We start from the raw sequence: 13929 nt of genomic DNA, 5'->3' as shown, positions 1-13929 counted from the left end.
CTGAAAACACAATGTTTTTCTAAACGAAACTCACCCAGATTTCCTAGTCACAATTTCTGTCAGCCGTTAATATCCCTCCCTTCCAGCTTTCAGATATTGCAATTGTAGTTTTGTTTTTGAACTCTTCTCCTCCTTAAGGCATAAAAATACCACGTAGAAAAGAGAACAGACTACGGAAGAAGAAAAAACGCAACTGCTCAATAGCAAAATTCACTGCAGGATACCTCACGAATCAGGTAATTTCAAAGTATTTTTAAGTATTACTCACTTTGAGCAGGTATAAAACAAGGAGTAATTCTTGTAATAATCTTAAATGGCAGAAAGCTTGCTCTGTATTTGAAAACCCTTCCCAACATGCTCGAAATGAAGGAAGCGGTAGGAATGCCGGTACTTTACGAACACAGCAAGCAACAGTTAAACGGATGAGAAAGCCTTTACATAAAAAGGATACCAGAAACTCTTTTCTGAGAGCTCTGTTTTCGGCCAGGCCTGGCCATCTCCGTGTCGCGGGGCGACAGCATATCTCCAAAACCACTTCTAGAAAACAGCGACATAGAAGCAGGGTAAGCAAATGAAGGCAAGCAAAGCATGCAACGGGATTACGACGTTACCCAGTCCTCTGGTGGGGGCCCTAGAGCCGGCTGCAGGGCTCCAGGAGGGGTCTCATGGGAGCAGGGCTGATGGGGAGACCCGCAGCCCCCCGGCGACGAGCCCCCCCACACCCCCGGCCCCGTCCCGCACCTCTCCGTGGCCCGGCTCCTTCCCGCCCAGGCGCTGGGCACGGAAGCCGAGGCCGCCCTTCCGCCAGGGTCGGGGCCGCCCCGCGCCTGCGTGCTGCGGGTATGGCGGGGTGGGGGCGTCCCTTTGGTCGTCCCCCGCTGGCGGAGCCCTGTATCAGGGGTTAAAAATAAAGCACACGCACACACGCGTTTCTGATTCTGAGAGCTGGGGGTGGTCGGCCTGCAGAAGAGGAGGCTGTGGGGAGACCTCGCTGCGGCTTTTCAGGACAAGGGGGAGCGGTTTTGGGCTGAAAGAGGGGAGGTTTAGATTAGAGGTTAGGAGGAAATTCTTTACTCAGAGGGTGGTGAGGCACTGGCACAGGCTGCCCGGAGAAGCTGTGGATGCCCCATCCTCGGGGGTGTTCAAGGCCAGGCTGGATGGGGCTTTGGGCAACTGGGTCTAGTGAGTGACATCCTTGCCCATGACAGGAGGGTTGGAACCAGGTGATCTTTAAGGTCCCTTCCAACCTGAGCCATTCTGTGATTCCTGGATCCTATGAACGTGATTAATCCGTCACTCGAAATGTTTTCTTCCTCAGCTAGAGCCAGCCAGCGTCTGCTCCTTGCCAAACCGGGACAAGACTCTGATCAGCAGCTTGCAGATGAGTGTCTGCCTTGCTGCCTTCCCTCAGAGCACCTCAGGCTTCTGCCATCCACGTTGAGAGAGAAGCAGCAGCTGTGCAGGGTCACTCAGTCCTCAGCACTAAGGGCAAGCTAACAAAGGTATGAAGCTGCCTCTTCCCTTCCTCCTCAAGAAAAGGTTTTGCACATATATTAACTACAGGAAAATAATCGGGACAGATGCTACCAATAGTCCATTTACTTACACTTTAGTACAAGGAAAACTGTCCATGTAGCATTTTTAGTATAGACATGAAAGCAATGCATCTAAAAAACAGCTGCAAGAAGCAGAATTGCAAGACATCATCAGAAGTGCCACAGCTTGCTTAAGACGCTAATGAAAAGTGGTGGCACCAACTCACAGTGCCTCACTGGAGCTGTTGGAGAGCCTAACCTAGGAGGGCCTCACATGAAAAGGGAAACTGAGAATGCTGATGGAGCTCAGGTGTGCAGGCACACAAGCAATCAAGACCCTTACAGAGGTCATGCTTCACACAGGAATTGAAGTTCTGATCAAAAAATGTAAGCCTGAAGTTGCCTTTCTATCATGAAAGTGTGTCAGGCAACAACCTTCATTACTGCAGGAAAGCAGATACTAATACCAAGGAACTATTATAACCTGATGCAATACTACATACTTAATGCATTTTACTTCTTAACACATCCTCACAACACATATTATTATTGTCTGTACTGTAGTGAGAAGTTCAGCGTAATGCACAAATTAATATCTGGTTCAGTTCTTTGCTGCCAGCTCAACCTCTTGGGCTAGTCCTACCTTAGGGCAGAAAACTGGAGGCAAGTAAGAGGTGCAGTAGGAGAGAAAATGCTTCCTTTATATACTCCTCAAGTTTATTCAAAGCAGCAACATGAAAACAAGGCAAAAGAAATAAGGCTGAAGAGAAAGTAAGAGGGCAGCATGCATGATACGTTTTTTCAAAAATAAATAAGTAAAAACAAAACACCATCATTTTAAAAGAAAACAGAAGATTCAGGAACCTTGAGAGAAGTTTTCTGAGTCTATACAACCTCTTTAAATGTAGGCTGGGGAAGCACCTTACAGTCATCAAGCTGGCTCCAAGTAAGGGGTGTGCACAGGGGAGAATGGGACAAACATCTTGAGGTGTGTTTTCAGGCAGCATTTTTTTTGACTACCGTCCCATTTCATTTATCCGACAAGGAGAAAAAGAAAAAAGGATAAAAAAGCTAAAGAAGTCTAATGCAAGCACCTTACACTTTCAAATAGCAGAAGTGAATGAAAATCTTCAGCATGATATAGAGAACTTTGAATTTAAATTATGATTACAATCTATAAATACATCTCAAGTTTCACATTTGCACCAGCACTGATCCTAATTGCAACCATGTTGTCAGAATCTTGAATTTATCAGAGGACAGTAGTGCTCCATACTTAACAGGCAGAATGAGCAACAAAACCTCATCAGCTAGCACTACTAACACAAACACTGCAGGTTTGCCACTAATGCCTAACATTCCTCAATTCCCTTCTAACTTTCTATGAAGTTCACGGGGGTTTACAGGATGTACTAGATTAAAGTTCAGGATTACTTGTGTAATTTACATTTAGTATAACTAACTCAAAACGCTAATTATGCTTTACAAAATGTTTTAACATAGTTGATAAAAATTACCCTAATGCATTGCTAAGCTGCAAACATGACATCTGCATATACAAAACTGTAGTCTTAATTTAGAACCATCAAAAGCAATAGCATGAGAAAGTTCTTGTATGAAGCGTGACAGCAGCATAACTGCATTAGCTAAGATTTCAGTGCAAAGAAAGCCATGGAACCTACACCATACTTTGCCTCTTTTTATGAGAGGGAAGGTAGTCATAGAATTGTTGAATGGTTTGGGCTGGAAGGGACCTTAAAGACCAGTTCCACCCCCCTGCCATGGGCAGGGACACCTCCCAGCAGACCAGGTTGCCCAAAGCCCCATCCAGCCTGGCCTTGAGCACCTCCAGGGATGGGGCATCCACAGCTGCTCTGGGCAGCCTGTGGCAGTGCCTCACCACCTTCTGAGTAAGAATTTCTTCCTTATATCTAATCTAAATCTCCCTTCATCTAGTTTAAAGCCAAAAGAGTGTCATGCGTTAGGTCATTTTTCTTCTTAGTCAGAATGCATCCTTGGAAGTGTATAATTTTTCATCTTTTTAAAATTTGAATGTAAGCAGTTTTTCTTTAAATTAATCTCAAGAATGACATGAAGTATTCATACGCTTGCTTAGTATTAAAATACATATGACGACTCAAATTAAGTTTTTTTTGGGGTGTGGGGTCTCACCCCAAACCGATGTTGATTCCTGGGCCTACTCTTATGAGGAAGCTGAACTAAATATTTTTATTAAAAAGAAAATATTAATAATTTCATAACTGTCATTTTGTGTCTGAAAAACATGACATTAGTGCCAAAGGCCTGTGCTGTATTGGCCCTGTTGCAAGCAGCAAGCCCAGTTTATGAAAGCTGGGATTTCACGTTTAGATTTGTGTCCTGCGTGACAGCGAAGTTACTGAATCCTCCCTGGTAAATTTAGAAGGTAAAGATGCCACATTGGTGTCATGAAAAGGTAACGTATACTGACCAAAGAAATAACTATAACTACTATAATTTCAATCTGTATCCAAGATTGCTGAAGCATTTTTCCCCACCCCCCTCCAAGATACAGTAGCCAAAAAAATTGTATGAATTAATTCAAAATTACACATTTTCAACTGAAAGTGTTCATATCAAACACAGTCTCAAAGAAAATAAATCCTGGTGGCCATGAACTTTCTTAAAACAATGAAACTTGGGTTTGTTACACAGAACTAAGTATTTCTTGAGGCTGAAGTGAGTGCACCGAAACGATGAAGACATTCTTTTCTCTCCCTAAAGAATATCTCATTGAAAACAGGAAGCCACCCTCTGCCTGATGATTCAAAATTCTGAAAATAAATGGTTCTGGAGGGTATTGAAAGAGACAAAAACTCTGCACTTATCTGATGTTTGAAGCTCAGATACTATAACACTGAGAACAGAAGACAACAGCTTTGCTTATACTTCAAAACAGAATGTAAGGTTTGCAACAAGCATCATTCCAGAATTTTACTTTATAGAACAGAGAAATTAAATTAGGTTTTAAGAATCTTCAAGTTGTTCATAAACCTTTCAAAGTGGAAGGTGCCTGAGACTCAGAAATGAGAACCTAAGAGCTCTGCTTTTCTAGTACTACCTTTGAGAACTACATTCAACTGCATTTTGTTACATGTTTGAGCAACTTATTTGCTTTCATTATACTCTCCATGAGCAGACAAGAAACAATAGCTATAAATTGAAGTATAGCTTAACACTGCTGGGATAGCAGTTTAACTTTGGATTAAAAGCCCTCTTTTTACACTGATGTTTGGCTACATCTTGATATTACAATTCAAAAAGAGCTTCAGAGAGCTGTATACAGACTACTGTCTTTGACAATTCAAGTCTAAAACTAAATTTCTATTGTTATTAAGTCTACGTTGAAGCCTATCTAGAACTAGTTCACTATTGTGGGAGAGTTTCCCCCCCTCAAGCTATCCTCCCAATTGGTAGAGACTAGAAAATTTTAGAAGAAAAGCTCGATTCATCAATACTTTTTCTTTTTTCTTAAAGAGAAGAAAATCCTCATCTTCGGTGTTTAACCATGAGGAAACAGCAATTCTAATTACAACAGTACAGGAGAAAAACACACAGCTTTAATCAAAATTCCATCAATATTCTCCTCCCACCTTCCCGTTCTAGCATTGCAGGATCGGTACATGCTATGAAATGAACTTAACATCTAACTCTACAACACTCAGAAGTTAAGTTTCCTTATGCAGAAAAACAGCAGTAGTTTGAGTTTACAGTGCATTCATTTGGGCATCTGAAAACATCTTGCAGTCTCAAAATATTCCCTTAAATTAGGCAAGTAGACTTTCATTTCACAGAATACTTTGAGAATGAAGAAGGGCATTAGTAACAAGTTTTAAGAAATAAATTTATACTGGAAAGTTCTAATAGGAAGAGTGCAATTCCATTAAATACGTTTATATTTCAGGAGATAAACATTACTTTTTCCACAGAAAGCTCAGACATTTAAATACTGACATAAACCAATTTCAGATTAGGTTGGAAAAAAAAGCAGTCAACCTCTCTGTGCACTGTAAGCATTAGCTAACTTTATAGGCCATAATGCATATGTATTAACACTGAATTTGGAAAATTACTGCATTAGTTTTCTGAAAATATGAATTATGCAGGTTTTCATCCAAAGCTTTATGAGAAATGGTCTGTTCCTATACAAGTAGTTCAAGCGTGAACTTCTTAAGCGTTGGTAGACAAAACGGTTATCCCGAAGACGTGTAGAAGTTTTCAAAAAAAATTTCAGCAGTCAGGATTCTTTTCTAGAATTAACTGCTTACATAGTTTCAATTCCTGTGAGGAATGTTCCTTCCTCAGTGGGAAGTTTCTTATGCCGCAATCACTTAGATAGGATTATTTCATGCTTTTTTCCTTACACTTCATGTCCATCACTTCTCAGCATCATTTTATTAGGCATCTTCCCTTTAACAACTGGGAGGCCCTTCCCTTGAAGCCTGATTAAGTTTTCAAGGAGAAAAATACTGTTCTTTATTTGTTACCTGAGTTATGATTTAATGATTTTGCAAGTCTGGCCTGAGCTCTAAATATTGGAGAATAAGTGGATATGGTCTTTTTTTTTTTTTTTAAAGCAGAATCTTTAGATGATTAAGCCTTGAGTTTATGAAAAATGTTACTTCCTGGAACTTGAGGTATTTCCCCAAACTAACTACCTCTAATGCTGAGGAATTGTATATTTACTACTCCACAGAGCAACCAAGACTGCTTCCGTACAGAGTTTTCAGTACAAAGCCTGATGTTCCCTATGATCAGTACTCTTTGGCTGGACATTGAGACCAAACCACGGCCCCCTCTGATGTTATTAAAGATTTTTCTCTGCCTCCCACCCACTGCCATCTGTACAGCTGCCTGGAACAGAAAACTGTTCTAAAACACAGATAAACTGACAACTGGGACATGAAAGTGTAAAAAGACCTGAATAAGCAAAGGTTGAAAGTGAAGGGAGGAAAACCTGATTAGCTTTCATTAAAAAGAAAAAAAAAACAAACTATAACATTGAATGCACCAGCTTAGTCTACTCTGGGGACCAATCAGGATGCAAAGTGTATCAAATTAATTTTATGTGGGATCGTCAACAACATTCTGTTTTCCAATGATAAATGGAAAAAAAAGTCAGTCTTAAGTGTGACTCTGCACAGTGAAAGACTATTATCTCTATTAAACAATGGTGGTGACTGAAAATTATGAGTAGGAAGGATCACCTGGGCTCCTTAATTCACTCTGGGTAACAAAGTATCTCAAAACTTACTGGCTGATTTTGCAGGAATGGATTAGAACAAGCTTTGGTAATTCTGTGCCAGAGAAAGAAGAGGTACCAAGTATTTGGGCATTACAATTTTCAAAAGCACAGCTGCCAAGATCAGGAGATCATCCACAGTCCACTTTGCAGTCCAACAGTGTTAAGAGATGTAAAGTCTGCACAACTACACTTAATACTCCAAGAAGGCTCTTCTGCAGATTTCCTTGAAACCAAAGAAATTTAGTTTAATCATCCAGGAAGATCATGTTTTCTCCCAAGACACACTTTTCTGTTTAAATCTACACTAAGTCATTTTTAACAACTAATTCTTCCTGGAAAGAAGGAAAATAGCGGGCACCATATCCTCAGGTTCCCAAAACAGCCACTGATGGACTAACTTTTAAAGACATACCTAAGACTTTCTCCCCTACATTAGAACTACAAATATTCCATGTCTAAAACAGTAAATGGAGTTTAATTCGGTCAGAAATTCATCCACCCTAGCACATGATGCTATTAAAAGTATCTATGGGATGTATTTGTCAGAAGACAAAGTCGTAACAGTTCCTTTTGGTCCTACGATGTATGAGTCTGCACTGTGCAAGAGATTTAAATCAATATTTACTGGCACTACTAAAACACAAAACATTCAAGTAGTATATAACTGTAATGCAAGCCCTTGCATGGCAATCCAAATTTATTGAACTACTGATGCTAAGTCATACAAAATTGCACCACTTTAATTAAGGCTTTTAGTTTACATTTGGCCACCTCAAAGCAGTTGTAACATTAGGTTGGTCAATTTAAATACTGTGGCTCCCTGTTGGATATACACACAATCTTTACACCCAAACGTTAATGCATACAAAGCAACAAGGCATTGTTAAATAAATCAGCAAAAGTTAATTACTGCAACTTAGGCCCTGTGACCAATTACACATGATTAAAATTACTTCCCACATTCACATCCACAGTACTCTTCCACCATTTAACATCTCAACCAAAACGTTACACATGTAAAACAATCACTAACAGGCAAAAGTACTAAACCTGTATATTTGGTATTGCAAATACACTTATGCATGAGCAAGCAAGGGAATTCACAGTGAGAATCTACAGCTGCAGAAGCCCGAAAATGATTTACAAAAAATTGTTAAATCATTAAAAAATCGTTTTAAAATATACACTTCTTGTTGTAGACCCCCACTGTACACACAACTATAAACATTGTTCCCTATGTAAACAAGGAAAAGGAAACATACAATAAAAGGTTGAAAAGTCTGGACATTTCCTTCCCAACAGATATTAAAGGCCATGTCTTTAGTCAGACGTTATACTGAAAGGACTCTTAAAGACTAGGTCACTGTCTCCACAGGTTTTTCCTAAAATTAAAAAACTATATAGCTGTTGTGTTAATCAAAGCGCTTTTGTACAATACAATGATGATGATCCTGTATTTCTTTAAAAAAGTTACAATAAGCTACAAATACCGATGAAGCAAAGTTATCTGGAGTAGTCTATATAGGAGCTCTTTGGACTTTCTTTTATTATGCTAAAATAGTGGTGCTTTTAGGATTTACATTATTGTACTCTCCAATAGAAAGTGGGGATTGTTGAAGTATACAGTACACAGTTTTCATACATGTACAACATTGGTGGATGAACAATGTCTCTTATCAGTAATACTGGATGTAGGCTCTGGTTTTACCAGTTGCATACACTTAGAATATTTATAAGTAAAAATCTCTCGTGACACCGGAAAGTGATTAGAATGTGCAAACTGATGTAGTAGCTTTCATCCATTTCTCAAAGGGTACCACCACAGGAAAGTCCATTTAAGATGTTGGTAGGTTTAATAAAGTTGGAATGCTGGCACTGTTGAATTGGGCAACAGTTCTTCAGACCTGTAACAACGCAACAACAAGTTAGTAATAACAACAACTATTCGTCATTGTTCTTTAGTTAATACATGTAAAGCAGACACTAACAAAGTTCTTAGTAAACAGACTTAGAAAATAACCTAATCACTTCTCCTCTAGTACTGTTATTTCTAGTGAACAAATACAGTAACAGATTATGTCAGTAAGTAAAACTGAGCTGGGATGCATGTGGAAATCCAAGCTGAACTGTGGAAGCAATATTTGATGAGCGGTACTAGTTTTGTTTACAGTAAGACAGTTCCAGTGGCTTTAAGAAACACATTTGGAGGATCAAAGCTCTTATTTTGAAAGCCCTGTTAAGGAAAGGCAGCAATCATTTCTGCCACCCTCAGCTAATGCTTTTGGAACCCTCTCAGCTCTACTTTGAATTGATCCCAGATGTTCAAATTTTTTTTTTAATCAATACCAAAGAGTTAAACATAGTACTACCTGATTTTTAATACAAGCCTGCAAGAACACAAGCAGTGAAATTTCCTACCAGGATTCTCCAGTGCAGGAAATACGTCTGTTGGATGATAAAATAATGGATTGTTGCATTGAAGCAACTGAAAAATTCTAAAACTGAAGGGAATTGAGATGAACAGGTAACTTACATAATGTCAGTCAAAAAAGACATCTGCCTGTACTAAGGCTTGGAGGGGGAAAGGGGGAAACAACCTGTCCAGGAACAAGTTGCAGAAAATAGATTCATGCCTGGTGGCTTAACTTCTGAAAAAACTTGCTAAAGAGGCAGGCCGGAGCTTGCTTGAGCCTTCAACTGAATTCTTAAAGCATGGTTTTAGTCAGGCAGATCATAAGCCAACTGCTACAGGACAAGAAATTAATCTAATAACCAAGAGCTCCAAGTCAAATATTTGGAGTGTTACAATGATCACTTCATCATTCTCTTCCAAATGTACTAATCATAATACAGTCTATAAAATATCCGTACGGTTCAAAGAAAGCAAGATAAATTCCTATGACATCATGCAAATATGAGGATGAGTTTGAAGCAGGAAGTGACGTTTTAGTATGTGAACCACAGTATTTTAGTGTGTACTCCTGCAATTAAGATCTTGCAGTATTTCTATCAGCCTTCAAGAAATTAAAACCCCATGCTTCCAAAAGCTAAGTTTCAGAAGCATCAGGACAAACATGATTAATGAGCTTTACTGGCACCTTAAAGCTTCTGCACTAGAGAAGCTACCGATTTTTTTTTTTTTTTAATAAAATCAAAACACACATTTAAAAGGTTTACCTGGCTCAGAGCTACAGTACAGCTATGCATTAAAGTAGCTGACATGATGACTTTTTGCGTGCTTTTCCAGGCACTGGAGTTTTTCTGTTAATTTGTCGCACAAGGTCATAAAAGATCTGTGAATATAAAAGTCGATTACTTATTGGAATTCAGAAGCTTCTCTCATAACCTTAACCCTTCAGTCTTCACACTGTTTTCAGATACTCAAGAACCTTTTTTCACTCAGCGGGTGGTACGGCACTGGCACAGGCTGCCCAGAGCAGCTGTGGATGCCCCATCCCTGGATGTGCTCAAGGCCAGGCTGGATGGGGCTTTGGGCAACCTGGTCTGGTGGGAGGTGTCCCTGCCCATGGCAGGGGGGTGGAGCTGGGTGGGCTTTAAGGGCCCTTCCAACCCGAGCCATTCTATGACTCTATGAACCTCTGCAAATATTTAGTTAACACAAAGATGGAAAGTGAAACTGTATACTTAACACCTGTTTATTTTCTATTTCTTAAGATAATTGTCTGCCAAGGGTTTTCCAGTTTCAATAAAGCAAACTGGAATGACAGCTATAATCTGAACACATTTAAACTCTGGGCCAAATTTATCTGAAAACGCATGATATATGCCACCATGATCAACTAGTATATGCTATTTGGATTTTCACACTGAGGTCAAGGAACATGACATAGCTTTCCTTTAACTCAAATCACTCGCTATAAGGACACTCTTTTGAAAAAGGTTCTGGTAAGTTTTAACTACTACACATTTGCATTGTAACTGAAGTAAAGAGTATATACAGTAATAGTCTCTAGTCTTTGAGTAAGATCGTGCTTTTCCGGATACTTTAAAAAGTACTAAAGTCAGTCAGTAGCCTCTATAGGACTACAGCACGACACAAGCAAAATGTTTCCTAGAAAAATAAAGCATAAGACTCACACTTTGAGTCTCCTAGAATTTTAATTAGACTATAGTTTTGCGGAAAGGCTAATTTAAGACATTTATAAGCAGTACAATTAAACAGCGTCAGTTTTGTTCATAATTGACATTGTTCCAATTATTTCTGCGTCTCTTAAATTAAGTCCTCATACTAAAGCCATCCGAGCAGATTCCTAGAGCACTGGTTGCAAAGCAGCACACTTTCCAACAGAGGCTTTTAGTGTTTGATGGAAATAAGCTCCAGTTTATTAACCATATGACTTCTACACAGTTAAGCAAATTGATTTTTAAGAAAAACTGAGTAGTTTCCAGAAAAATCCCAACTAATTAAACAAACATTACCCATTTTTAAAATGAGCTGTGCTTAAACACACCACACGCATTTGATTACAAGCAAGTCTTGCACAGAGGTCCTTTCAACTTGAATGATACCGCCAATAATGTTTTCCAGAAGATACAATGAACTGCAGGGTTTATCATAAAATTCAAGCTGTTTCAGGATGTAAATATTAACACAGCCTCTTTTTCTAAGCATTTTTTGCATCTGTTTCTTTATGCTTGCACTCCCACTGGATAAGAAGACATGAACTACGGCAAGTCCTAAAAGTGCATGTGTTTTACTACGACACCTAGATCCTGCTGAATAAGTAAGTAGCTAGATACTAGAGGGGCTTTGCCTTCCTTTTTTCTTGCAGAGCACCTATTTAGGTCTCTTCTCCAACCAGCTGCTACTTTTGACAAAGCCCATGAGTTTTTGTCCCTACCATCTCAAGTAGTTCAATAACAAATAGCTTAAATCCAATAGTTTTAGGATCTTACAGATCTTTCTGAGAAATGGATAGTCAAGTCAATGGATAGGGCTTGTATCAACTAGGGAAGGTAGCATGAAAAGCCTGAACCAAACAGAAATATTTATACCAAATTCATATAAAGACTAGTTATACTAAAATTAAACATAATTTGAAAAAGTCTCAAGACAAAGCTAGATCCCTAATATAAATATTTCCTAATATATCCCTAATATAAATATTTCCCTAATATAAATCCCTAATATAAATATTTCACAGATTCTCATATTAATAGTGTACAGTCGTCCATTATAAAAACAGAATTATGAATAACATTTTTTTCTTGACAAATGGTAATGTTTATCAAAACACTGTGTCCTGTTCTCATTTCGTTGCCACCCTCCTGTCCCATAGGTGTTGTGCCTTACCTCATTAACATTTATCTTTGATTTTGCAGAAGACTCTAAGAATGCACAATTATTCCATTGCCTTGCTAAGTTCTGACCTTGTTCCTTTCCCACAACTCTTTCATCTTCCAAGTCACACTTATTGCCAACCAGAATCATAGGCACCTAAAAGCAATTTAATACCAGAAAAAAAAAAACATTAAAATTTTGGAAAGGCGCAACATAAAACACCTGCAACCCAATCTGACTCCTTAGAGGATCCTGACTCCCAGAATAATCAAGTTCTCGTGTAACTGAAACTTAAGTTTACACCTCTGAGAGGCTTCAGATGAAGTGTCTGCATTTTTTTTGACAGCCATTTTGCAGGATGCGGAGGGGGGGAGGGAATGGTTGGAGGATTCAGTATACTGCCAATTGATTAGGTTTCTCATGTTCTGAATGACCTAATGAGATTTCATTTTCACATGCATGGCCACCACCTGTGAGTTTAAGACATCAAGTAGTCTACTCACAAATCTACTACAGGATTCCTACATGTTCAGAAATCCTAGAAAAAGTGCACTGTACTGAACAGCATGATGAAGGAGGTGATGCTAAAGCTCCTTCTACTATTCCTCTACTTCTAGCATATCTGTACTCCTTCCAAGAGCAGTTTGCTCACGCAGTATTTATTACTAAGCTGATGCACACAGAGGAAAGAAACATGGTAGTTTACCAAAATCACCAACTACAGAAAATGTTAAATTGACTTTACAGCAAGAAAAGGCAAAGTTTTTTTTTTTTTTAAATTATAAGGACACATGCAAGTTTCTCCCAAATTCAAGCGCTGCAACAAGGATTACAGTATTTTGATCTTTATTTTTCCCCCACTATGACAGCAAAATTTATGTAAATTTTGGTGAAGAGAACTGAAGCGGCACCTTGAAGCTCTCTATTTTTCTCTTGATACTACTCAGGCTTTCAAGACTGAGGGGTGCTTGTTACAAAAAAAAAATGCAATTCCAACAGACACAACTAAAGAAAGATTATGCTAATCAGAATAAAAGAAGCACATAAATTACGTCTTCAAATATGCTCACAATTATCTTGATTTTAGTTCAAGTCTGTACAACATTAATTTCATACTAAAAAAGACTAACTGGGTAGCTTCTCGATGGGAAAGGTACATGCAACTTAAATACTACCCTTTCAAGATACATTTGTGACAATGGGTCATAAATCACTTCTAGAAGAAATACACTGAATATAGACAAGACCTGCAGACACACATGCTTAATACAGTGCAAGGTGCTTTACAAGAGTCATAGTGAACTTCACTGAAATTGAAAGATTTAATACATTTTGTGTCTGCTAAGAGCTAAAGCACATAAAGATACTTGAAGTGAGGAAGGGATCAAAGTTTCCATGAGCACAGTTATGAATGAGATATGTTATGAGCACAGTTATGGACCACAATATGATGAGCATACTTAAAGTGTTCATTGCTTACTCCCCCACCCCAAGGAAGGTTTTCTGTCTGGTGGCTACAACTTGCAAAGTGTCAGTTAAAAACAGTTTTACTGATGTTTCACATCTGAGATACTTTTATTAATTAATAAAAGTAAGAAAGGTATTCACTTCCTACAACCATTTAAAAAAAAAAATCAGTTATAAACAAGAATGTTTTAGCCTCACTTTATAACCTTAATAATGTTAAGGGTTAAATACTGAAATTGCGTGGAAACAGTATGATCAAACTTACTTGCAAGAACACACAAAATATAACGACTGCAGAACATGCAAGTTTAAAGATTACAGTACAATCTTCTGTAAGGACT

General features: G+C 38.6%; 2 protein-coding genes across 9 annotated transcripts in view; both read right to left on the bottom strand.

Annotated features, from left to right (window-relative positions):
- The window catches only part of NUP107 (nucleoporin 107), a 34605-nt gene extending 28660 nt beyond the window's left edge, over positions 1–5945 (bottom strand). The window contains exons 1-3 of the mRNA XM_035544283.2: positions 5939–5945; positions 742–889; positions 452–537 (exon numbers count right to left, since the gene is read on the bottom strand). Coding sequence (XP_035400176.2) covers positions 452–537; positions 742–889; positions 5939–5945 — 241 coding nt within the window. The remainder of the gene's footprint in view (positions 1–451; positions 538–741; positions 890–5938) is intronic.
- Positions 5946–7484: 1539 nt separating this feature from the next.
- Positions 7485–13929, bottom strand: part of RAP1B (RAP1B, member of RAS oncogene family) — a 31996-nt gene continuing 25551 nt past the window's right edge. For all 8 annotated transcript variants that reach the window (XM_035544275.2, XM_050708214.1, XM_050708215.1 and 5 more), the window contains 3 exons: positions 12134–12277; positions 9997–10112; positions 7485–8723 (listed from right to left, as the gene is read on the bottom strand). In XM_035544275.2, coding sequence (XP_035400168.1) covers positions 10026–10112; positions 12134–12277 — 231 coding nt within the window. In that variant the 3' untranslated portion in view covers positions 7485–8723; positions 9997–10025. The remainder of the gene's footprint in view (positions 8724–9996; positions 10113–12133; positions 12278–13929) is intronic.

Source organism: Cygnus atratus, chromosome 1 (genome assembly GCF_013377495.2).
Source record: "Cygnus atratus isolate AKBS03 ecotype Queensland, Australia chromosome 1, CAtr_DNAZoo_HiC_assembly, whole genome shotgun sequence".
NCBI lineage: Eukaryota > Metazoa > Chordata > Aves > Anseriformes > Anatidae > Cygnus > Cygnus atratus.
The sequence above is the reverse complement of the archived record's forward strand: the minus strand, read 5'-3'. Positions and strand labels throughout refer to the sequence as shown.